Below are 25955 nucleotides of genomic sequence, written 5' to 3' on the forward strand. Positions count from 1 at the left end.
GTAAGTGACAATGATCGATGCTGTAGCTATTTTTTTTTTTTTCTAAAAGCTTTTGTGAATAAAACATTCAGTTCTGACGCTCAGGCTGAGGCTTTCTTGTCATATTTCTGCTCTGTTCCCTTCATCTGACGTAGGTCATGACTGTCCAAATCAAATGTTTCCAAGAAATCATCACCATCGGCTACAGAGTTTACCATTCCTATGAGCTGCCTTGGTTCAGGACACTAAGCTGGTAAGGAGAATGGATTTCACAGTGAACAGCAGATTTACTCTAGATGGAGCAAGTCACATTTTTACAATATTACAGTTAGAATTATGCAAAGTGAACGGCTGCTTGAGTTTAGATAATATTTGAGAAGATGAGCTTCTTCGGGTTAAATAAGAAAAATGCGCAACATTTTATTTGGATAACATGCCTACTAACAGTATTTGTTACATTTCAACATCTTATTAGTTGAGATTAAACTGTTTTACTTTGTCTGTAGATGTTTAACAGATTATCTAAAGAGTATAATTTCTGAAAGTAATGATTTTATATAATAAAAATAAAATGATATCCAGCCCTACTTTTACATCAGGGTCATGGTGGCCTGTCCCAGTACACCAGGCCGTCTAAATGTTAGGTCTATATTAATTCCGAGCCATCTTTATGGTGTAATAATGTGCAAGGATATTTAAAAAGCCAGAACCAGGAAGAGGTTCTCTGTTCAAGGTAGCACTTAGTCTTGTCTTCTGGCAGCCACGCTCCATTTAACTCTCCTGTTCCTCCAGTAAAACGCTGACTCAGGCCAGCTTTGTCTGCAGGCGGTTGCTCTGAATTTGCAACATCCACCTACCACCACTGTGGTGGGGTTTGCTCCTATTTCTGTTCCGGTGTTTTTGTGAACAGGTCACCTTGCATACACACCCACAGTATGTGACTGCAGCTCAGTGTAGCCAGGAGCAAAGATCGCTGCCATGTTGGAAGCAAATGAAGGCTAATTGAAACTTGCCCCTGTCACCAAGGCCACTTGTCATAACACACACACACACACACACACACACACACACACACACACACACACACACACACACACACACACACACACGAGGTCAATGTACAGCAGGCAAGAAACTCTAGTAGACATTCAGGGACCCTCACAACATCCAACACAAGCACACATTTCAGATTGAAGTGCACAAAAACAGAAACTCTTGCATGCAGTATATATACTGTATATGCAAAGAGAAATCAAGCCTAATACGTTTCTCCTCCTCACACAATGCTGAGGAAAAAATAACAAAATGTAAAAAGAAACTAATTACTGTGTTTTATCGCCTCAGGTACTTCCTGATTTGCGTCAACTACTTCTTCTATGGTGAAACTGTTGCGGATTACTTTGGGGCTCTGGTGCAGAGGGAGGAGCCTCTGCAGTTCCTGGCTCGCTATCACCGCTTTATCTCCTTCGCTTTGTACCTCGCAGGTGGGTCTCGCCTTCAAGACAATGCGACTGCTGTATCTTGAAAAACACACGCGCTCTTTGGCCCCTCTGCTTCCACTGTTTCCGAGGTGGATTAGATTTCACCATACACGGCGTGTGTGTGTATAGAAGAGTTGAGTTACTAGGCACATTACTTGAGAGAAAATGTAATCAAAAAGAGAAACAAAGACCTCAGGGAGACCGGCAGCATAAACTCATGCATTTACAAAGTGATTTACAATCACGTGAGCTCACCTCTTTTCTTTGGACCTTTACTGATGGGACGGTTTATTGCTGCAATAAACTGCAGCCGGATGTGCCATAAAAGCACAAACATTGAGCTGTTGTTTTTAGCAAGATACTCTGTATATTAATGATTCACATGCATGATGTGTAAAAAGAAGTGGTAGTTAATAAGAAAGTTTCTCTCCTAATAGCGCCTAAACAATTTTCTTTTATGGATCACACCAGTGTTTTTTACATTTTACAATGAATTGCATATTCTTTACGCTACTGCTCAAAAGATTGAACAGTTATCAGTGTTTTATCTATTCACGTCTCTACAGAATGGAAATCAACATAATTACATACTGTATCATTCTGCTTACACAAATGGTGCTAAATGTATGTTCTCATGCAAGTTTAGAGCCCAATGATTTTAGCTCATCACAGATTTATTGTAGTTTGAGCATATTTTTCAGCTGTAAAATGCTCAGTACATATTTTGGTCAGAAATCTTATGATAAGCATATCTGCAAACATGTTGATGAGAAACCCTTATATTTTGCTAATGTTAAAAAAAGAAGGAAAAATGTGCCAATATATCGTGATCAGATTATTCTAACTCAAATATCAGCTATAGAAAATCCAGTGTCAGTTTGTTTTTAACAGAAAGTACAAAATATGCTCACCTTAAATGATTAGAGCAACTATGTTTAAAGGGCCTTTTTAAAGGAGGCTGTGTCATACAAATGATTCTGTATATCATTTATATTAAAATAATAATTTTAATAGCTGCTGCTGTCACTGTAAGTTTCCCTCTGGGATGGATGAATAGAGGTTCTGTCTACTGATTTCTCAGTGGTTAGTTTTATGTCTGGAGCTAGCTGAACACATTTCTTCAGTCCACCCAGCCCGGCGTCGGCTGCAGTTTAGCCCCAGGGACATTCTGAACTTGAGTGAATCGTCTATCTGTTGTCAGTATCGGCTACCCTGAGGGGCTTTGTAGACAAGCCTGACACAGGAGCCTTCGGCTGTCACTCAAAAAGTCTGAAATCAAATAGTCAAACTCACAAATGCCCCAAGATGTTTATGTGAATTTGTTTTGTAAATTGTTCAGTCACAGGCATGCTACACACACGCGCACACACCTCCCCATACTGTGTATAGTAAACAATGTGTTAAATGTGATTCATATTTTTTAATATACCGTATACTTTCAAAAATTGGAGTAAAAACTGACAGCATGTTGTCTACTCTTTCACAGGTTTCTGCATGTTTGTGCTGAGTTTAGTGAAGAAACATTACCGCCTGCAGTTTTATATGGTGTGTATCAGCCAAGTAACCCTCTCCTCCTCCTCTACTACACCGCTAACTTTCCTATCTATCCCCTTCCTCTACTACACCGCTAACTTTCCTATCTATCCCCTTCCTCTACTACACCGCTAACTTTCCTATCTATCCCCTTCCTCTACTACACCGCTAACTTTCCTATCTATCCCCTTCCTCTACTACACCGCTAACTTTCCCATCTATCCCCTTCCTCTGCTACACCGCTAACTTTCCCATCTATCCCCTTCCTCTGCTACACCACCAACTTTCCCATCTATCCCCTTCCTCTGCTACACCGCTAACTTTCCCATCTATCCCCTTCCTCTGCTACACCGCTAACTTTCCCATCTATCCCCTTCCTCTGCTACACCGCTAACTTTCCCATCTATCCCCTTCCTCTGCTACACCGCTAACTTTCCCATCTATCCCCTTCCTCTGCTACACCGCTAACTTTCCCATCTATCCCCTTCCTCTGCTACACCGCTAACTTTCCTATCTATCCCCTTCCTCTGCTACACCGCTAACTTTCCTATCTATCCCCTTCCTCTGCTACACCGCTAACTTTCCTATCTATCCCCTTCCTCTGCTACACCGCTAACTTTCCCATCTATCCCCTTCCTCTGCTACACCGCTAACTTTCCCATCTATCCCCTTCCTCTGCTACACCGCTAACTTTCCTATCTATCCCCTTCCTCTGCTACACCGCTAACTTTCCCATCTATCCCCTTCCTCTGCTACACCGCTAACTTTCCTATCTATCCCCTTCCTCTGCTACACCGCTAACTTTCCTATCTATCCCCTTCCTCTGCTTCTTACTATCTGTAAGGTCCCTTTTTTTTCAACTCATCTTGTGCTTTGATGTCATTGAAGAAGTAATACTAGTATTTCACAGATTAGCTGTCCACATTTCTATGTAGAATTTGATCCAGGATGAATGCAGGACTTCTGCAACTGCTTTAGTTGGTATTGTATATTTTTAATTAGTATTTTGCATGTATTAATTATATATTCTTATAATTGTATTTTATTGTAATATTTTATAAATGTATTAGAAGTTATTTTGCAGACAAATGTATTCAAAGTGCATTGACACTTTTTAGACTTTAAATAAATAGGAATTGGATTTCCTTTTCAGGTACATTATCATAAACCAGTCCTGTGTGTCGCAAGATTCCTGTTTTGAATATGTCCACTAAATGTGTGACGCTCATCCCACAATAATTGACAAAAGCTTTTCCATCTGCTGCCTGCTCTTCTCACACTATCATCTGTTTGCTTTGTCCAGTGTCATTCACTTCGTCTGTCTGTCGCTTTGTTTGTGTGATTCCACTATTTCTGACACGAGCCGACTTCTGAGCAGGCGCGGCTACATTCCAGTGCAGTGACACTGTGGTGTTTGTGTTTGTGTTTGCCATTCCAGTTTGCTTGGACCCATGTGACCCTGTTGATTGTGGTAACTCAGTCCCACCTTGTCATTCAGAACCTGTTTGAAGGAAAGATCTGGTAAGCAGCACGCAGACAGACCAGAAGAACGTGCCTTGTTGTCTCTATTGCTGACCATGTGTTCTGGTGCTACACATACAGGTTTTAATATGCAATGCAACAGAAAGTTACCCGAGGCAGCAATTATTATAAAAATCCAGGTCACATATTTAAAAAAAGCATATTCTGTTTTAATTAACTGCACTAAGAGAAACATTTTAGGTGGAAAGTGATTTAGTCAAATATATTCATAATGATTACCTTTGTTTTCACAATATCTGTAACTAAATTTAAAACGGACACATTTTCCAGTCACAGCCAGAATTGATCATATTTCGGCTTATTGGTGGTTTAACTTCCCCAACACGTCTTATCATTGTGGAAATTCCTGTTTCCAGGTTCATTGTACCGATCTCCATTGTGATCTGCAATGACATCATGGCCTATCTGTTTGGATTCTTCTTCGGGAGGACTCCACTCATCAAGGTAAATGAAATATTGTCTTGCGTTGTTCTCTCTTTTTTAAATTAATTAAATGTACTGTCTTTATGAAGTGCAAGAGTAGAGAAGGCTTACATTAACAGATCAGCGTCACTATAAACAACCAGTCGAGGAGATTTCTCAATCATTAAAACATCATTAAAGTTTTTACTTTATTATCTTTATATGGTTGATAATAGTGACTGACGGTAGACATATAATTCAGATAAGCATAATAATCTAAATATTGCCGCGATAGAAGTCTGTACATTCATGCTCTGCTGCAAAATTGCCTTTAGATTGGCAACAATTGTCAGTGCTGCCACATATAAAGGAGTTAAAGCAGGGGTGACAAACATGCGGCCCGGGGGCCAAAACCTGCCCGCCAGAGGATGACTTTGCAAAGTGTAAAAATTAGTTGTTTTGATCATAAAGTAAAATACTGTTCCAGATACCTGTGACTTAATGTGTTGTGCCTTTTGTAGATACACTGTGATGTGTATGTTGTACACATGTGTAAATGATAAACTGAGGCATAATATTGTTGAAAATGCACCTTTTGTAAGAAATTTCAGGTCGTTCATAATGTTTTGTAAAAAGATAGTTCATTATATTTGAACATTTTCAGAATGTACTTGTACTTGCACTAAAACGAAGGGAAACATTTGGAGTTGTCGTTATTTATAGGTTATTATGCTCTGATTTTACTGGTCGGGCCCACAAATTGTGCTGTGTGTGGCCCCTGAACTAAAATGAGTTTGACACCCCTGAGTTAAAGCATCTCAGGCTCTTAGTCACGAGAGTGGATCAGTGCAGCATCAGCTGGGATGCAGGTGTTGTATCCAACTCAATGAAAATAGGCATCAAACTTGAATCATTGAAAGGGCTTGAATTTATATATTTTGTGCAAGAATAGAAATTGAAGTTGTCGTACTCAGCGCTTTAATTCGTAAGTAAGTTTCTCTCTATTGCTCAGATTACACAATGTATTGTTTTTCTTTGTTTGATAAGGCCAGAGAGCCGTCACTGTAACGCAGCACAGAAGTGTTCACACATGCAAGCCTCTCTTTTTAATTGTTGTCTGTAAGCTTCAGTAAACCCTGCTAGTTCCTATTATTATTATTATTATTATTATTATTATTATTATTATTATTATTATAAAAAATCTCAGTGTTATAACAGTAATTGACCTTGATGCGTGTCTCAAATTATGCTGTGTTGGGTAGAATTTGATGTTTAGGAAGGTGTGGGCACTTCGTCAATCATGTTACAACGCTAACCCTACCAGCAGTTGAAATGAATGTACTTCACAGGATATGTGGGCTCAGATTTATTGATAGAGTGAGGAGGAGCTGGTTGATGTGGTTCAGCATCTGACCAGGATGTCCAAGTCAGACTAGATCTCAGGTCAGACTCATAAAACACAGTTTGGATTATGCAGTATATCCCGTTTGTCCTTCCAAAGCGTCTGGGTTTCACTCAGGAGGATGCGTTGGGTCTGACTGAAGTGAACGTCGAGGCAACTGCCTGATGATCCAAATGCGTGTCAGAAAAACAAATGGATGTTTGGCTCATATATTCTCCTGCACACGATCATCTGGTGTCATCCCTGGCATTCAACAGAAAACGTATCTGTCATCTGCCCAGAGTGGACTGGCTGTGTCGGACAACCCTGCTAATAAATAACTCCAGGTTGTGACACAGGCGTGTAACCTGAACTCTTTGGAAATGATTCATGTACTGAACACTAACTGGGTTAAAAGCCACTTTTTAAATTGATACATTTGTCTTTTTCCGACTCTTGAACGGAGTATAAGATTAATTGCTCGTGAAGGAGAATTTTGATGATTGTTACTGCTGTACATCTATCCACACAAGAGCTATTCAGCAACTCAGTCGAGGACGGCAGGAAGAAAAGAGGTTTATTTGAAATTGGATGTAGTTTGTGGCGAGGCTGATGTTGTTTTGATGTGAAAGACAGCCTCTGTTTCTGTCTCTCTGCCCCCCCCCCCCCCCCCCCCCCCCCCCCCCCCCCCTCCCCCCTGCAGCTCTCACCCAAGAAGACCTGGGAGGGCTTCATCGGAGGTTACTTCGCCACGGTGGTCTTTGGCTTCATCGTGAGTACACTTTATTTGGTTATTTGATTCACTCATAGCTTGCAGGAACAGATCGTCTGTTATCTGCTAAAATTGCAGATAAGAAACAACCATTGCAAACACTTATGTTGTTTGGGTTGTGACTGCATCACACTCGGTCACAAGGTCTCTCGTTTCCATCTTTAAAAAAAGAAAGCGGTTTCTTTTCTTTCTTTTTTTTTAAGGATTCAATCACACCAGGATGGAAAATTATTTTTGCAGCATCTCCACATTTACTGACCGCTTACTTACTATCGACGTTGATGAGCATGCAGCTGGTGGACATTTCCACAGAAGCATGATCCTTACTTCAACGTTTTGGGAGCTTTCAATGTCGTTCTAATGTACCAAGACGGAGTTAGTTGCTGATCTTTACCTTGTCTTGTTTGACCCTCAGCTAGCCCACCTGCTGTCTCAGTTCCAGTACTTTGTGTGTCCCGTGGGCTTCAACAGTGAGACCAATGGGTTCACAGTTGAATGTGAGCCTTCAGATATCTTTGTGATGCAGGAGTACACTCTCCCCGCTGTGTTACAAAACGCACTGAGTTGGGTAAGACTTTGTCCTTTTAAATTCTTTTTTACTTTTTACTTGTTTTGCATCAGAAATATAATTTATGTTCTAAATTAAATATAGTGTATGTCATGCCATTGAAAGACTATTAAGGGAAGCTAAAACATGCTGAAATCACTATAAATATATTGCTGGAATCCCAATCTGCTATAGCATTATTTAGATTATCTTTCCGACCTCAATATCTGGATAAGAAGCTTTTTGCTGTGACTCAAATCCCGTTTGTCAATATTTCTCCTCGTCTCTCTTTTCAGAAAACGGTGAACATGTACCCCTTCCAGATCCACAGCATCTTCCTCTCCTCCTTCGGGTCTCTCATCGGGCCTTTCGGCGGCTTCTTTGCCAGCGGCTTCAAGAGAGCCTTCAAAATCAAAGTAGAGAATTTATCCGTGTTGTCTCTTCTCTCTTGTCCAACAAGCTCATTTAATCTCTGATTTACTTTCCTTCATGGGAGATAATGTTTGTCTTTTTTTCAATTGAACCTGTTTATCAGGTGAGATGTAGCAGTACATTTTCCATTCTATTGTCACAAGTTAGTAGTTAACATCTCTACAATCAGTGCTATACATTTCTGCCATTTTTTCACCATTTAAACACTGAGAAAATACAATCAACTGTCTGGAGCTCCACCTCAAACTACAAGCTCACACACGATGTTTAAGGGAGGCATTTGACCATGACAGAAACTGGTCGGACCACTTCAACTGTGGTGAAGAGCAGAGATTTTCCTTAAAGTGACAGGTAGCTCGACAATGCTTTGCTTAATCCCTCACGCAGCAGCATGCAGTCATTACTTCTATCGGGGTAACCTGCAGCCTCCTGCTGTTAGCCATCGCTGGGGTTTCATCAGCTTGTTTAAGAGCTCCCAGCTGGGAAAAGTCATTTCTCAAACAACTTAACGAGTTAATGTTTTTGTAGTCACATCTCCACCTAGTGACACTGTACTGCGAATGCGTTTGACAGGTGATCTTTGCAAATGGCAGCACAGCACCAAAACAAACAAAAAGAGGGACGACTGTAATGAGATTAAATACTTAATAAATCATTTAATATAACTACTTATAAATACTCTAGCAACCGCATTCACCTGTTAATCGTAGGCTCAGCATGTTCTGATGTAGTGACTCTCTGCTCTCTGCAGGACTTTGCCAACACCATCCCGGGCCACGGCGGCATCATGGATCGATTCGACTGTCAGTACCTGATGGCCACCTTCACACACGTCTACATAGCCAGCTTCATCAGGTAAGAAGAGGAGTAGTATATACACATGTATACGTTTTCTGGTATTATAGCAGTCAGAAATGAGTGTCACTAATAAAAACAAACTTAGTACCTACAACCAAAAGTTATCATTTAGTGTAAAAGGGAATCGAAAAATTGTTAGTTGACTTTCTTTAACACCGGAGGGAAATTAAAACGTAGCTGCAACCAGATACAATAATAATACAAGAAAATACAATAATAATACAATAATAATACAAGATAATACAATAATAATACAAGATAATACAATAATAATACAAGAAAATACAATAATAATACAAGATAATACAATAATAATACAAGAAGATACAATAATAATACAAGAAGATACAATAATAATACAAGAAGATACAATAATAATAATACAAGAAGATACAATAATAATAATAATACAAGAAGATACAATAATAATAATAATAATAATACAAGATACGATAATAATAATACAAGATACGATAATAATAATACAAGTAGATACGATAATAATAATAATAATAATAATACAAGAAGATACAATAATAATACAAGAAGATACAATAATAATAATACAAGAAGATACAATAATAATAATAATAATAATAATAATACAAGAAGATACGATAATAATAATACAAGAAGATACGATAATAATACAAGATACAATAATAATAACACAAGAAGATACGATAATAATACAAGATACAATAATAATAATAATAATAATACAAGTAGATACGATAATAATACAAGATACGATAATACAAGATACAATAATAATAACACAAGAAGATACGATAATAATACAAGATACAATAATAATAACACAAGAAGATACGATAATAATACAAGATACAATAATAATAATAATAATAATACAAGTAGATACAATAATAATAATAATACAAGAAGATACAATAATAATACAAGATACAATAATAATACAAGATGCAATAATAATACAAGAAGATGCAATAATAATACAAGAAGATACAATAATAATAATAATACAAGATACGATAATACAAGATACAATAATAATAACACAAGAAGATACGATAATAATACAAGATACAATAATAATAATAATACAAGTAGATACAATAATAATACAAGAAGATACAATAATAATAATACAAGATACAATAATAATAAAAGAAGATGCAATAATAATACAAGAAGATACAATAATAATAATAATAATAATACAAGAAGATACGATAATAATAATACAAGATACGATAATACAAGATACAATAATAATAACACAAGAAGATACGATAATAATACAAGATACAATAATAATAATAATAATAATACAAGAAGATACAATAATAATAATACAAGAAGATACAATAATAAAAGAAGATACAATAATAATAATAATACAAGAAGATACAATAATAATAATACAAGAAGATACAATAATAAAAGAAGATACAATAATAATAATAATACAAGAAGATACAATAATAATAATACAAGAAGATACAATAATAATAATAATAATAATACAAGAAGATACGATAATAATACAAGATACGATAATACAAGATACAATAATAATAACACAAGAAGATACGATAATAATACAAGATACAATAATAATAATAATACAAGAAGATACAATAATAAAAGAAGATACAATAATAATAATAATACAAGAAGATACAATAATAATAATACAAGAAGATACAATAATAATAATAATAATAATAATAATACAAGAAGATACGATAATAATAATAATACAAGATACAATAATAATAACACAAGAAGATACGATAATAATACAAGATACAATAATAATAATAATAATAATAATACAAGAAGATACAATAATAATAATACAAGATACAATAATAAAAGAAGATACAATAATAATAATAATAATACAAGAAGATACAATAATAATAATACAAGAAGATACAATAATAAAAGAAGATACAATAATAATAATAATACAAGAAGATACAATAATAATAATACAAGAAGATACAATAATAATACAAGAAGATACGATAATAATAATAATACAAGAAGATACGATAATAATAATAATAATAATATAAGAAATAATAATAATACAAGATACAATAATAATACAAGAAGATGCGATAATAATAATAATAATAATACAAGATACAATAATAATAATACAAGAAGATACGATAATAATAATAATAATAATAATAATAATACAAGATACAATAATAATAATACAAGAAGATACAATAATAATAATACAAGATACAATAATAATAATACAAGAAGATACAATAATAATAATACAAGAAGATACAATAATAATACAAGAAGATATAATAATAATAATAATAATAATAATACAAGATACAATAATAATACAAGAAGATACAATAATAATAATACAAGAAGATACAATAATAATAATACAAGAAGATACAATAATAATAATACAAGAAGATACAATAATAATAATACAAGAAGATACAATAATAATAATAATAATAATACAAGATATAATAATAATACAAGATACAATAATAATAATACAAGAAGATACAATAATAATAATAATAATAATAATAATACAAGATATAATAATAATACAAGATACAATAATAATAATAATACAAGATACAATAATAATAAAAGAAGATACAATAATAATAATAATAATAATACAAGAAGATACAATAATAATAATAATGCAAGAAGATGCAATAATAATACAAGAAGATACAATAATCTGCTTATTCATGCTATAAGTGGGGTTATTGACTGATGGTCCAGTTGTAAATAATGAAGTGCAAAGTGATTTCAAATAAATAAGAGTAAACTCGAGATGCGTGAAGTTAAAAAGTTATCCTGATAAATGCAAGTGATCGGGTACCTACAAGTGTTTCCTGTCGACCTGATGTGCAGTCCACAGGAAATAAAAGATAATTGCAGCTCGAGAGCAGTCGGGATATATAAGTTTAGTGTTCAGTGTCAGCAGACCTGGCAAAGGCAGATGAAATGTAGTGTCTGCCTTTTACTAGCCAACATGCATTTTCCATTTTTATTCTGACAGTTGGTCTCTTGCCATAACGTAAACTTAACAGACCGCTAAGACCTGCCAGACGAGGGTTATGTGACCAACGGAGACAATCGAATGTGTCAGTCGGCTGCTTAGTAACCCTGCTAGCTTGTGTAGCGTGTGGTGTCCCAGCATTACGCTTAAATCATGTAACATGGCCCACCATAGGGTTTTATGGAAACTTCCATATGTGGGCAGATTTATGACTCCTAAAAAAAAGATCGAAGTCAGAGCAGTAAACTCCTGCACACGTGTAACTTATGCTGACGGAGCAAGACAGATCGATGAAGGACATGGCATGAATAATAAATGTTGATTTACTTTTACATGTTGCTTGCAAGGAAGAAAAAGGCTAATAGTGAAGATGCGCATAGCTGGAAAAGGAGTAAAACACCTTCAGCAAAAGGGAAAAGTGTTAATATCTGGTGTAGTATGCCATTTGGTTGAGACTAATTTGTGATTTGAACAAAAACTTTCAAATGTAAAAAGGATGATTATTAAAGAAAGAAACTGAAACTGTTTCCCTCAAATACTTGAAATTGTAGCTCTGCTGTCATAAAACTGCATTAAACCAACGTTTGTTTGCTCCATTAGATATCATTGTAATAGCGCACAGACAATAATGGTAAACATGCAAGCAGATTAGGTCGGCAACTAAGCGTTATTTTCTACATCAAACGATTAATCTAGAAAATAATGGTCTGTAAAATGTCAGAAAATTGTAAAAATAAAAAGTCCATTCAAAGTCCAACGTGATGCCTTTTAAATGTCTTGTTTTTTTAGTCCAAAACCCCAAAATGTTCACTTTATAATATAAAACGGAGACAAGCAGGAAATCTTCATATTTTAATGGCTGAAAACAGCATTTTCTGCCATTTTTGTTTTCATGAACAATTACTTTACCGATTTTAATCTATCAAAATAGTCTAGTCTAGTCGACTAATCGACGAGCTCTTAAACAGATAGTCTCGATGGCCGTTGTGCTAGCTCAGCTACGCTCGTCTGTCATGTGACCTGAGTCTCCACGGGGACCTAAAGGTGCAGAAAAAGCAGAAGAAAGTTGCGGTTGGATTTCCTGGTTTGTTGTCTTGGAGGCTGTTTTTCAAACAAAGACAACTTTTAGAACCTGTTGGCTCAACTGTTTTAGATGAGGTCCAGATTTGGGATTCTTTACACTCTTGTTTCCATTGTTGTCACATGTAATTGCTTTCTTGCAGGGGGCCGAACCCGAGCAAAGTGCTACAGCAGCTGCTGATGCTTCAGCCCGTACAGCAGCTCGGCATTTACCACACTCTGCACTCCCACCTGAGAGAGAGGGGCATGCTCCCCTCAGCTGCTGCAGCCCAGGCTGAATAAAGGACCGCCGGCTTCGCTGGGCGACGACTGGAGAATGTGTGATGGTTTGGAAAGTTTGTGTAAGCATGTACACACACACACACGGACACACACACTCTTAGGTATGGCTGTATGGTGTGTGTGTGTGATCCCAGGCCTCTCTCCGAGCGTCCATCGTCATTCTGCCGACTCTTCATTCGACTTCCAAGGTGACTCTCCAGACCACGTGGAATAACCTCGTAGTAAAAAATCCCCACGCACACAATACCACCAACAACAACAAAACAATAGGCAGCTTTGTTGCTTTCCACTTGGACCGGCACATAAACTACAACAGGCAGTCCCCATCCTCAAAACGTACAGACTGAAGATAAAATGTCTTATCGACCAAAACCTAACTCTAAAGCACATGGCTTTCCCAGCGCAGGTGGATGGTGGATGTGCAGTTTCCCTGTGGACGGCAAATATTGCACTGACTTTAGCTGAAGAAACGGATTTAAGAAGCTTTTACCAGCATAAACTGGGCCCAAGGTGCTGGGCACACGGACCTGAGCTACAGTACACAGACTGTTGAGACTCGTCTTTCTGGGGTTTGGGTGTGGTGATGCAGCAGGGTTGTCAGAATACTGTAGACACTGTTTTATATACTATGCTCCATTTAATGGTCCTAACCTCACAGCATAACAAAACATGTAGCATGTACGCAAGTCCTGTCTGGGCTACTGCTAAACTAAGCCATGTTTATTCTCTTCTTCCACAGCGTGAACTTTTAGCTTTTAGGTTTCTGTCTGAATCTAAATAACTCGCACAAATAAAGTCAATAAAGATTGACTGTAGGCATGTTAACGCAGAAACTAGAGCATCAGCACTCAAGTTAATGTATTGTACATAAATATACTGAAAATATTTAGCTAAACAAATACCTAATACATACTAGAACTACTTGTGTGACCTGCTGGGGAAATGAAAAAACACTTTTTAAGCTATGAGATCTGATATGCAAAACTAGAGATGTGACTCATTTGTAGCTTTTAGCATGAACAAATTAGATTTATATGAGGGATGTAGATTTGATCTATGGTTTACTGGGTGAAGCTTTACCAGAGATTGCAAAAAGAATTTAAAGGAATAGTTTGACATTTGGAAAATACGCTTATTCTTGCTGAGAAATGCAAGATCGACACCGCTCATGTCTGCAGCCGGAGGTAAATAGTATAAAGATTGGAGTCGGACGCCAGTTCCTCAATGCGGCTGACATGGATCATAACAATTGAATTTTCTAGGCTAGCATCCCTGTCCTGTCCCGTCTGCCCTGCTTGAGATTGATAAATCCCGGATCGGAGAGAAGAATGATAGAACTCTGGGAATCACCTTTCCTCCATTCTTCACTAAAACTGTTGCAGTCATAACTTCTACCTTCTGTCAATCCCATCGTGGAAGTTAGTTTATGTGGGGTCAACGTTTAATTTAGATTTAAAGTCGTAACTTTGAAAGAAAGGCAGTCGAGCGTTTTCTTCCTGCTTCCAGTCTTTAATGCTGAGCGAGGCTGCTCGCTCTAGAATCAACACTAGATGCACAAACATGGGCGAGTTATTGATCTTCTCTATATCTGACAGAAATCTCATTTCCCAAATGGCAAATTATTCCTTTAAAAAGAAATGCTGTGCTTCCTTTATCAATGTAACCAATGATTTTAGTTGCACTGTAGCAGTGAGGGGGGTGAATGCATCTGACTACTCCGAAGGTTCCCACCTCCTCAGACTCGATGTTTGTTAAACTGTTAAAAGAAAATCTTGCTTTTAAAGTCTTCTTAAGCATTAAATTATTAAGTTTTGAATGTAGTTTGCAAATGTAATAAGTTTGTTATCAATGATAACTATATATATATATATATATATATTAATTAATTAATTAATATATATATATATATATATATTAATTAATTAATTAATTAGTGGTTTTATTAGCAATAACGTATGCAAGTTGCAGTTTGATTCCCTACAGTGAGCGTTGGATCATTGAATTCTACAGGAAGTCTGTAGCATTCTTGACTTCTCGCAGAACGAGCCGCTGCATTATCAGCGCGATACTACGAGGCACTAGACGGGCCGATGAGATTCTCTGATTGAATCCAGACTTTTTTTCAGAGAGAAATGTTTACCAAAGCACTGTCTGATTAACACTGATTTCATCCCTTTTTGAAGAAGCTCCAGGGCCCAGGTCCAAACGTTTGTCGCCTTCAGACATCCTCTTTGTTCTAAAAACAAAATGAAAAAACGAGGAGAGTTTGGAAGTGGGTCGCAGACCGGACTGCTAACATTTGCATCTGTGGCTTGTGCAACGGGTGTTTTTCCTTCAGTTGTTGGACGAGGAGGATGTTCTAATTTATTTGGTCAGTTTGTTCATGCTTTCCTCCGTAGAAGATTTTAGGGTGCTTTCCCCATTTGAAGTGAATGGGGATGCTAGGTGTATTTTTGGGACCAGCTGTATTGTACTGTATAAATCTCTTAACTGCGGTGAAACACACACACTACTGCTTCACAGACTTTTCTGTGTCCAACCTTCACTGTCCAACAAGATGAAGCAAAGCATGAAGATCCGGACACTAAAGCAATGTGACCAAAACGCGACACAAACGGAAGATGGTCAAATTATTCTCGTATTTCTTTGTGTGCCAACAGAATAATTAAACTCTGAATGAATCTGTAAATAAGCCAAAGCATTAAACTATAAAGTGATTTCAAAGTTTACATTTTAATGCTATTTCAAAAACTTTGATAATTGTATGTCTCATTTAATTACTATTTGTGTGTTTTAAATTAATAAAAACTTTAACTCATTCATTTTATTCTTTAGTTTCCATTAAATAATCACTTAAATTTATCTTCGTTATTCATGGATAAATTACTGGAAAATAAATTACTAGAAAAACAATCTATAATAAAATAGTTATTAATAAATCGACTAATGCTGGCTCTAGTAAGAAGACAAAAGTAATATTTTAAGAAATTTGCAAATCCATTTAAACATTTATTCTATAAAACAAATGAAGTTGAACTATAAAAGAAAAACAGTATTTTTTTTAATCAATTACAAAGTTTATATTTAAATGTATTTACTTTGCAGTGTTGCTTAAATGCAACAATTAATTATTATAATTAAGTGTATTATTCCATTGGCACACTCGAGATTTACAGTCGCAGTTCAAATTAGATCGATCGTTTGTGTGGACTAATTTATATTGTATTGAAGTTATGAAGGTAAAACGCTTGTGGTACACAAATGTAAAGGTAGGAAAGATAAAGGTAGTTTTAGTAACCCAAATGTCAGGTAATTATGCACTGCAGCTGTTTGGTTGTTTGTCTTTTTAATTTATCTTTTTGTGAATATTTTTGTTTGATTTGCTTTGAGCAGAAATGTTTTCTGATGAAACTATAGCTTTGAGTGGATAAGATCAAAAATGACACCGAGGAAGTGTGCTGTTAATAAAGGGGCAATACAAAGTCATGTACAAACCACATTGATATCTTGTTAGGGATATTGTGAAGCTGTTTACTGTTTGGAGGTGAATAAAGTTTTTCTTTAAAATGTTGTAGATTTTGTTCATTATGTTTCCTAATGACGAGACAGAATGCACTTCCACATTGAAGGAACAACTTCAGATTTATTCACAAAACAAAGCTTGATATTTTTCGATTTGACATTGAGGAAGAAAAAAAACATTTTGCACAGTGTGAAAAAGCAAATGCAGCGTTTGCGCTCGTGTAGCTTTTACAAAACAGACAACTAAACATTGACAACAGAAACCTGTCAAATTAATATTTGGAGAGGGACTCCTGTGGCCCCACAAACAACAGACAACAAGAAAGAGGTCATGAGTTTGGAGTGGTGATTCGGCATCTATGGAAACACTAAACGTCACTACAACTCTGACTGGAACTGTGAAAATATGGTCTGGAAAATGTAATTAGTTATGTTTGGATGCAAAGTGTCATGATGAATGGCAAACAAACAACGCATTGATTCCTTCATATAAATCATAGAACTGACACTGTTCCCATTCTAATCAACCAAAGCTGATTTCAGATCACATACAAATAATAATTTACTAGAAAAGTGCAGACTATAGCGCAGATCTCCGCCAGGTGTCTCTCCCTCTCCCAAACAAACAGTTATATTTCACTAAATTGTCCCTCCTACAGTCATGATGGTGGTGAAGATAACCTAAACGGAGATGTATTCATCTCGTATCGTGCCGTCATAACACATCGTGTATGGAATTAATCTGAAGATGCACCGATTCAAATTGAGACCAAACCTTTCCATGGATGTCTGGTTTATTTAACCGTGCCAAAGTAGGGCTGGGCAATATGGCCAACATCTTCCATCTCGATAATGATATACATCACATATAGCATCATTTCAGGTAATCCAATAAATAAATTGTATACATGAAATGATTACATAGTAAAGCCTACTTTGTCTACTGTGTGAATTAAATAGTTGACTAAATGTTCTGAGTATTTTCCTAATTTATTAAGAACTATAGTGCAAAATGAACATAACCATTTCACGTAAATTTGCATCTAAAAAACAAATATTTCCAGCTTTACACTGACTGTTTACATGCATGCACAAATACAGATCATAATCAGTCATTCAGAAACATTTGAGTTGGTTTGACATGTTTTCTAATTATATAGACAATGTAATTGTGTATCGTGATATCTCGACATGATTTCATCACGATTATAAATTATGATATTCAATTATCACCCAGCCCTATGACAAAGACTACGTAAGGCTTGTTTTTAGCCAACCCGAATGTCGGAAATGACTTTTGCTCCTGAAGCAGTTGCCGACCAAGCGGTTAAGAGGCGCGAGGAGGCAGTGACGGTATAGATCACTCAGTAAAATAGGTTTGTGGATTGTGAATCACCGCAACCACGAAAGGTCCTTGAGAATACAGTCATAAATAAGCACACAAAATATTATGCTGATGTCTTCAGTTATATGCGAGATTTGCAACACACACTCACACAATCCCCCCGAGGCTACACGAGGCGGAGATAATAAATAAAACCATACTTTGTTCTAAATGCATCTTGGATCTGAAAGCTGCTGTTAAGTCACCAACGGAATAAGAAATGCCAAAAAGCATGACATGTCCACCACATTCATAGCCAGTTGAGTCATAAAAAGTGATAACTGGACTTTTCTTTGTTGTTGTCAGTCATTTAACTCTGTGTTGTTTAGTCTCTTGTCGATATGATGTATGTTGCACTTCTCATCACCTGACAGGTTTCCATTAAAGTGCGTCTCAGATTTAAGTCCCTTCTAAATCGGTATCGAACACGTAACTGTACATCATAGCACAGCACATCGTCACAGCCATGAGAAGTGGCTTCAGGACTATTTACCAGAAACAACTATTTAAATAATAGTTTTCTGAATGTTAATATCATATAATAACATTAGGTTGACATTATTTTTTAAAGACAGGATTGAAATAAAAAAACCTGAAATCATTACAACTAAAAGTAAAATCTACAACAACCATGCACAGTGTGGCCTTTTTCTACTTTTAAATATACAGTGTTGGGTGTGATTTGAGTGCACAGTCGTCCTAGTTAGAGATAACAGTAGAAGACATACATACATAGACATAACTGAAAAGGTGAGATGACATTTCACTGGGCTTTGCAAACAAATATATGAATCAGAAACAGTGCAAATTCACATTCATGGCTGGACAATGTTTAAAGTGCAAACACTACTGACCTAAACCCTGTTAGCTTGTTTGCTAACAGTGTTTAAGTCTGAAAGTAGATGAACTTGAGAAAACCAAACTTTCCTTGTCATTCACAAAGTATTTAAATACTTATGTTTTGTTTTCTGCGACATGTCTGAACATGCTTAAAAAAGAAATAAAGGCTGAATTTAAACCAAACCAGTTGGACGGACTGCTCATCTTACTTGGCACAGAAACCAAACTATAATTATAAAAACCTGCTTTTTATGTTCTATTGAAGTCCATAAACAGCTAAATCATGACTCATGAGCTAGCTTATATGACTTCAAGCACTCCCTGAAAATAGAAATGAGCCATTCTCATGTTTGATCTTTTGCTACTTCCGGACATGTGAGCTTTAAAATCAAAGTTGGAAACCATCTTATGGGTCTTTTCAAACTGAGCTTTAGAGAGCTTGAAGATGATTGTTGATTATTCGCTAATCTAACATAGCATTAGTATATTCTTCTCAACATTAAAACCAGTTCAAATGTTGAAAAGAGAACAATCTTATTCTCCATATGATTCCCGATGCAATCCTCTACAGTAACTCTTTCAGAGACCGAGTGTATTAGCTCGTCAGTTTGTCAGTTAGCCTAATTATCTGTGGCCACTTCTCTTCAAGCTAGCTCGGTAACTAAAGCGTTGAATGGCACTCTTGTCTCGTCATCTTCCTCTTCTACAACACCCCTCTGGTCGGGCCTGTCAGGACAGAAAATGAGCCGTAGCAATGCTAGCCCAACACGCACCAACAGCCTCAGCACAAGAAAAGCAAAAGGCACCGTAATCTCCATCAGGTGGAAAATCGAGGCGCTGAATTTACTCAATATACATGTTAGGAAAAACGTCCCCAGAGCGACGCAGGGGTACAGAGATAGCTTAGCTAGCATAAACACATGCTCGCGTCCCCCGTATCGTACATAAGGGTGCAGAGTTTGCTGTTCATTATAAAGAGCGAACACCCAAATAGCGAGCTGAAATATACCAGCGAAGAAAATGATCACGCAGCTAATCTGAATGGCTTCCAGTTCGTTGCGAGAGTTGCGTGGGAATTCGTGTGTTAGCTGGTAGGCTAAAGGCAAACCTCCGACAAACGCCAGTGAGAAGGTGTTGAGCAGGCTCATGAAGCGTGTTGTCTTGGTGACATGGAGGAAAAGGGAGTGGTGCACAAACCAGAGAAGGCCGACGGTGGCGAAGGAACCAAAGTAGGCTAGGTACTCTGGGCCGTTGACCTGCAGAGCTGCGACCAGGCTCCCGCCAAACTGCTTCTCTACAACAGTCGGGTCTGGAACATTGTCCTCGCTAAAGGAAAAGAACAAGAGACTAAACGTTAAGGGGTTTTTCAGCACTCTTTTATCACACTATTAATCACAAACTATCTACAAACTTCAGAGAGTACAGTTGAACATGCAACTGAAGAATGAAGGCACTAGCCACAAAAGTTAGATATCTTTACCTAATGAAGGTAAAACTGGTGCATGACTACAGTAAATGTGTTTTAGCTGTCTGTAACACTGCCTAACCTGCATTTGTCCTATGTCCACTCATTCAAGAAAATAAAGTGAAACGCACCATATGTCCAGGATGAGAAGCGTTGCTACGATGGCATAAACTCCATCGCTGAAAGCCTCCACTCGGTCCTTGCTGAGGGGCTCGTCGGGCAGGTAGGTGTAAAACAACATGGAGTCTGAACTCTCCTCCACCGGACCTGAAATGGACAAGATTTGGTTTATCTTATAGAAATGTGATACACATGACAGGAGTCATTCTGAAATGCATCTACATCCACACCTAAAGTATATCTGGCCAGAGGTAAGCTCATATTTCTTGTGTTTCTCGTACCTTTCACAATAAAATCTAGTGCTTACCAATTGCTTTGCTGCGACACCACTTCAGAGAGCGGGAGATGTACGGCAAGAAGATGACGATTGCTAACAGCACGTAAGACTGAAAGACAAAATGAAAACCTCACTACAAAGAAGAGATTTAGAGCAGCAACAGTTCAGAAAGACTTGCTGTCTCACAGGGAAATGTGTACTGAAACAATTACTCATAATCAATTCATTGTCATTCATCAATCAAGCAATGTCCATGTTCCAGCGTCTTAAATGTAAAGATTTTCTGCATTTTATATCGTTGTAAATGGAATATTTATCTATGTTTTTCAAAGTATTGCACTGGGCTAAATAATAGATTTAGTGATTAACTAAAGAACTAATCTTTAATAAAGACCTAAAACATATTACAAGATGAAAAGATCCCCCACAACAGACAATCTCTAACCTTCTACAGATGTTCAAATGTTAAAAGTTGCATCTTTAAAGTGGCAATAGATAACATTTTGCTTTAACTTATCATGATCAATTAAATGTAATGGCTGTAGAATAATGACACAATCCGCATTTAGATTGATTCCCTGTAAACCTCGCTCGCTTCCAGGATGCGATTCTGTGTGCCGCCGGGTTGCGATCCCCCTTTCACAATAAAAGCCCTAGGTAAACACAGCATCACTGCCTACCAGAGAGCATTTCACAAAGAGGCAACTCAACAACATAGCTTAGAGTAACTATCCAAAGGAAGCAGAATAACCCGAGTAATGTTAACTGTGGAAACTTTATCCGTCAAAAGAGGCTTGTCGACGGAGGAGGTAAAGAGGGAGAAAATATTTCTACTAAGTTAGATCAGTACTTATTGTTACTAACGATATATGAACAAGTAGATCGTTCTTCTTATTCATATGAAAAATCACCGGACATAAAGTATGTTATCACCATCTAGCAGTTTAGCAGTTTGTTTGGAAACAAATGCAGTGTGTCCTGTGTTGTTGGTAGCTCTGAGGAAAGTGCACCAACAATAATAACACTTGGAAACGCTAGAGGGGGAAAAGTTGAAAAGATATCCGTTTCCACTTTAAACAGTGGCACCTACCATCTGGAAGAAGATGAAGGAGAAGATGCTGGCGAAGAAGCACATGAGGGGAACCCGCATGATGACTTTGAGGATGTGGTGTTTGTAGAAGGTTTGGTTCTCGGAGATCTGGATCTGCTCGTTCAGCAGGAAGGGACGGCTGAAGGCGTACAACACAATCACCGACTAGGGAAACATAATGTGGGGTTATGTGATAACTTCAGTAGTTCCACTAGAAAAGAAACAATGATGACGCAGCAATCATCTGTGTATGTATATGTGTATGTATATGTGTATATATATATATATATATATATATATGTAGTGTTGACTAGTCAGGGTCACTAAAGACATCCGTATGTAAAGTTGGTGGACTGAACCACAACACGTAAATTGGCTCACCTGTATGACGCCCATCACCATCACACAACTACAAAAGAGTAAAATCCCGAGGATGTTCTCAGGGAAGGTCGCCATCAGAGAGAACTGCAAAGATACGACACGCTGTAACGTTACAGAGCTTTAATGACATCCACATGTATTTGTGCAAACAGTGTGATTGATTCAGCTGCCATTTAGCAGTGACTCATACTCACTGTGTACGGTAGAAAGGTTATCAACATCATGCAGGCCTGAAAGAAAACCGAAAGCAGAACTTCACATTAGAAAGAAGGAAACGCACTCAAAACAAGTTCTGGTCACAAGTACAACACTTTTAAAGTATAACAGGACTAACAGATTATCACTATTCTGTTGAGTATTAATTACAATGTGCTGTAAATCAGTGACCAGCATGCACTCATTCATGCAACACGCATTAATGTGTGTCTAAGTGCATGTGCAGATCTCAGAAATCTTTCTTTCTTGTTGTTGCATGTCATATAATCCAAACAAAAGTACTGATAGTGTACTTACGAGGTTTAGCAGTGCAAGGCAATCATCAATGCGTACAATGACTTGAAATAACCTGTGAAATCCAACACAAAGAATAAGCAAGTGATACATTATAAACCTTAAAACTGCTGTTATTCTACTACTACTACCACTAATAATAATAATAATAATAATAATAATAATAATAATAATAATAATAATAATAATAATAATAATAATAATAATAATAATAATTACATTACAGGTCATTTAGCAGACGCTCTTATCCAGAGCGACTTACATTGAACTAACTACAGGGACAGTCTCCCTGGAGCAACTCAGGGTTAAGTATCTTGCTCAGGGGCACCATGGTGGCAGCTCCTGACCTTCTAGTGTTTTGTTTGGAAGGCGTACCACTAGACCACTAGGCCATCACCACCCAATAATAATAATAATAATAATAATAATAACTCACCTGATATGAGCAGACCATGCAACCGTCACAATCAGGAACGTCATTAAATAAACACCAATCTTTGTTGTCAGCAGAAGCTGAACACTCTGCCTCAACTCCTGCAGAGCAGACACACACAGATTTATAACATGTCGCCTATTTTAACATCCTTTGAGAACATTTCTACGTTATGACTACAAAGGCTTATAGAACAGTATCACCACGCTACCACTGAATAATCCTCATTCTAAGGTGTTTATATTTCAGGAAGACAATCATGACATATGCTATTACACATCTTACCTCCTCATTATCTTCCATCTTTGTATGGGCAACAGGTAATATCTGTAAATAGAGGAAGCTGCATCAGGAGAAATATCAAATGTTCACAGAAAGGGACAAGATACTAAACATCTGTAGAGACATCTGATTTCCACCTGACCAGTAAGTCTGTTCTCTGCATGGAAAGACCATATTATGAATATTATCATGGCTCATTTCAACCTCAAATCTGAAAAAGTAAAAGTATATCAAGTGGAGTGTAATGAATGCTAACTATACACACAGTAACCTCCCTGTAGACTCACCACTGTGAGTTAAAAGAACGTACCGGTTGTATACATAGTCGTCAGCGTACCTGTTTATGCTGTCTGAGTTGCTAAGTGACGTTAGAGCTGTCGTGGAAATGTATCATATAGTCTTCAGTATTTATCACAGGTGTAAGAAACACGTCTGATGTCTCTGTCTGCTGGCATTTGACAGACAGTAGGCGCCACTGTGACCATTGTCAGGCAATTAGCAGACGGATGTTAACAGTCGTAATTAACATGTGTGATGTCTCTGTGCCTTTTGTTCCCATTTGGTAGACAGAAATGTGTGTTACCTGCGGCCCTGCCGAAGCAATTCTACCGTATTATGGACTTGTGCTTGTGTACACTCGGGTCAGATACTTGTAGCACACGTTTGTGCAGGTTATCTGTCCTTCCTGATTACCACTTGTTGTCTCTGTGTGATGATTATTTTGTCTGATTTGCTCATCTTGTGTTAATCTTGTAAAAACAAAGAAGATATCTTGATCTTAGTTATAATTAAAGTTTAACTTACTCTGCATGGCACTGCATGCAATAATCACTTTATAGCTGGAAAAGTGAGCAAGTATCAGCCCTACTGGCTCCATAAAATGTCTAACTACCATTGTATACTCTGCATATTTTATGCCAAACCTCTCCCATATGTTCTCCAATTCAAATTCAGTGGTGGAAAAGGCATATAGAGAAATTGCTTAAGTACATGTAGCAATACTACACCGCAAATAAACTGCATTACACGTAAAAGTCCTGCATTCAAAATTCCACTCAAGCTAAATAAATATTATCAAAAATAATTATTTTAAAAATAAAAGTACAGACAAAATGGCCCATCTGGAGTGCTATATTATCATCCAGTATATGATATTATTACTAGATTAGTATCACTGATGTATTAGTATGTCAGCAATTTAAAAACTACTCAGCCTACTCCTGGTACTTTTAACTATTACAATGTTTTGTATATGATTAGTTTAGCATGTGTCTTTTAAGATACAAGACAAACGTGCAAGATAACCAACACATGAATGTTTTAGTGTGAAATGTATTTGAACAGAAGTATTAATGAGTAGTAAAATGATAATATGTATGTTTCACCATTTATTGTGTAAGTTATTTACTAAACTCGGGGAATAGTGTGATTCATCCCTGCCCACTGCTCCCATCAGCACCTTGCACCTTGGTTAATAGTGTCGCAACATGTCGTTATTCACATGTAAAGCCCGCTGTCTTACCATGACGGTGGCGATGATGGAGATGAGAGCATCGCTGTAGGCCAGCAGTCTGTGGGAGGACTGGGTGCCGCTGTGGCCCTCTCTGTCGGATGGAGTGACGCTCTCCAGGAACGAGGAGGAGGCTGCGCGGCTCCTCGTGCCCTTCTTCTCCGTCTCCTCCTCGACATGGTGCTCTATGATTTCGCTGTCGTCGTTTTCCCCCATGGTGGAGGAGCTAAAGGACCGCAGAGGACGCAGCGGGGACCATGGACCAGGTGGACGGAACTGTTTGCAAACAACTGAACGACAGCTGACTGAGGGCGGGCAAACCGGAAGCAGCAGCCGGGTTGTTTTCCTGTTGGCAGCAAAGATCGTTGATTAAGGAAGAGTACGCACTCGGTGGTTAAAAACTGGCTGGTGTGACTCTTGGTTTATGAGATTGTTATTGTACTCTGGTGTTACACATTGTGTGTATTTTAAAGGTGCCTTGTAGAGTCTTGTTGTCTGACAACGATAAGCCTCTGGGGGCCATGGCCACATTTTGTCGGGCGTGTCTGGATGATATTTAAAAGAAAAGTAAATCACACACAGACTTTTAAAATATGTTTTTGGTTTCTAGTTCTTCTGGTTAGCAAAGAAATAGGGTCGTAAAAAGATCAACTAAATTGATCAAATATCCAGTAGAGCCGATGTAGTAATTACTCGGCATTAAGATGATCTGCCTCATGAAAAGTGTTTCTGTTCTCTCTCCAAACAACTGACTTTATGGTGCGTTAATGTTCCTTACAGTTACTGTTGCTCATGGAAAAATG

At 37.2% G+C, this 25955-nt stretch overlaps 2 protein-coding genes across 3 annotated transcripts in view; one reads left to right on the forward strand and one right to left on the reverse strand.

The window, feature by feature from the left end:
- Window positions 1-15180, forward strand: part of cds1 (CDP-diacylglycerol synthase (phosphatidate cytidylyltransferase) 1) — a 34024-nt gene extending 18844 nt beyond the window's left edge. For both annotated transcript variants that reach the window (XM_029439732.1, XM_029439731.1), the window contains 10 exons: window positions 135-232; window positions 1324-1463; window positions 2947-3005; window positions 4432-4514; window positions 4892-4979; window positions 7022-7090; window positions 7506-7658; window positions 7934-8053; window positions 8821-8924; window positions 13200-15180. In XM_029439732.1, the coding sequence (XP_029295592.1) occupies window positions 135-232; window positions 1324-1463; window positions 2947-3005; window positions 4432-4514; window positions 4892-4979; window positions 7022-7090; window positions 7506-7658; window positions 7934-8053; window positions 8821-8924; window positions 13200-13338 (1053 nt within the window). In that variant the 3' untranslated portion in view covers window positions 13339-15180. The remainder of the gene's footprint in view (window positions 1-134; window positions 233-1323; window positions 1464-2946; window positions 3006-4431; window positions 4515-4891; window positions 4980-7021; window positions 7091-7505; window positions 7659-7933; window positions 8054-8820; window positions 8925-13199) is intronic.
- A 1769-nt stretch (window positions 15181-16949) lies between these two features.
- tmem175 (transmembrane protein 175) lies at window positions 16950-25509 on the reverse strand. Its single transcript, XM_029439779.1, has 10 exons — window positions 25165-25509; window positions 23646-23687; window positions 23364-23461; window positions 22931-22982; window positions 22612-22647; window positions 22418-22501; window positions 22037-22201; window positions 20977-21055; window positions 20681-20816; window positions 16950-20410 (listed from the first exon to the last, which is right to left on the reverse strand). Exons 1-10 carry the CDS (start codon window positions 25366-25368, stop codon window positions 19729-19731), a joined length of 1578 nt encoding a protein of 525 aa, XP_029295639.1. The 5' UTR covers window positions 25369-25509; the 3' UTR covers window positions 16950-19728.
- Between the last annotated feature and the right edge of the window lie 446 nt (window positions 25510-25955).

The sequence above is a fragment of the Cottoperca gobio genome, chromosome 9 (assembly GCF_900634415.1).
Source record: "Cottoperca gobio chromosome 9, fCotGob3.1, whole genome shotgun sequence".
Classification (NCBI taxonomy): Eukaryota; Metazoa; Chordata; class Actinopteri; order Perciformes; family Bovichtidae; genus Cottoperca; species Cottoperca gobio.

Bases quoted from the DNA above. Each gene is read 5' to 3' on its own strand.
- tmem175 (XM_029439779.1), bottom strand. From the start codon at position 25,368: ATGGGGGAAAACGACGACAGCGAAATCATAGAGCACCATGTCGAGGAG. The intron at 22,983-23,363 runs GTGAGTTATTAT...TGGATTTCACAG, and splicing joins GCATGGTCTGCTCATATCAG to GTTATTTCAAGTCATTGTAC. The intron at 22,502-22,611 runs GTGAGTATGAGT...GTATCTTTGCAG, and splicing joins TAACCTTTCTACCGTACACA to TTCTCTCTGATGGCGACCTT.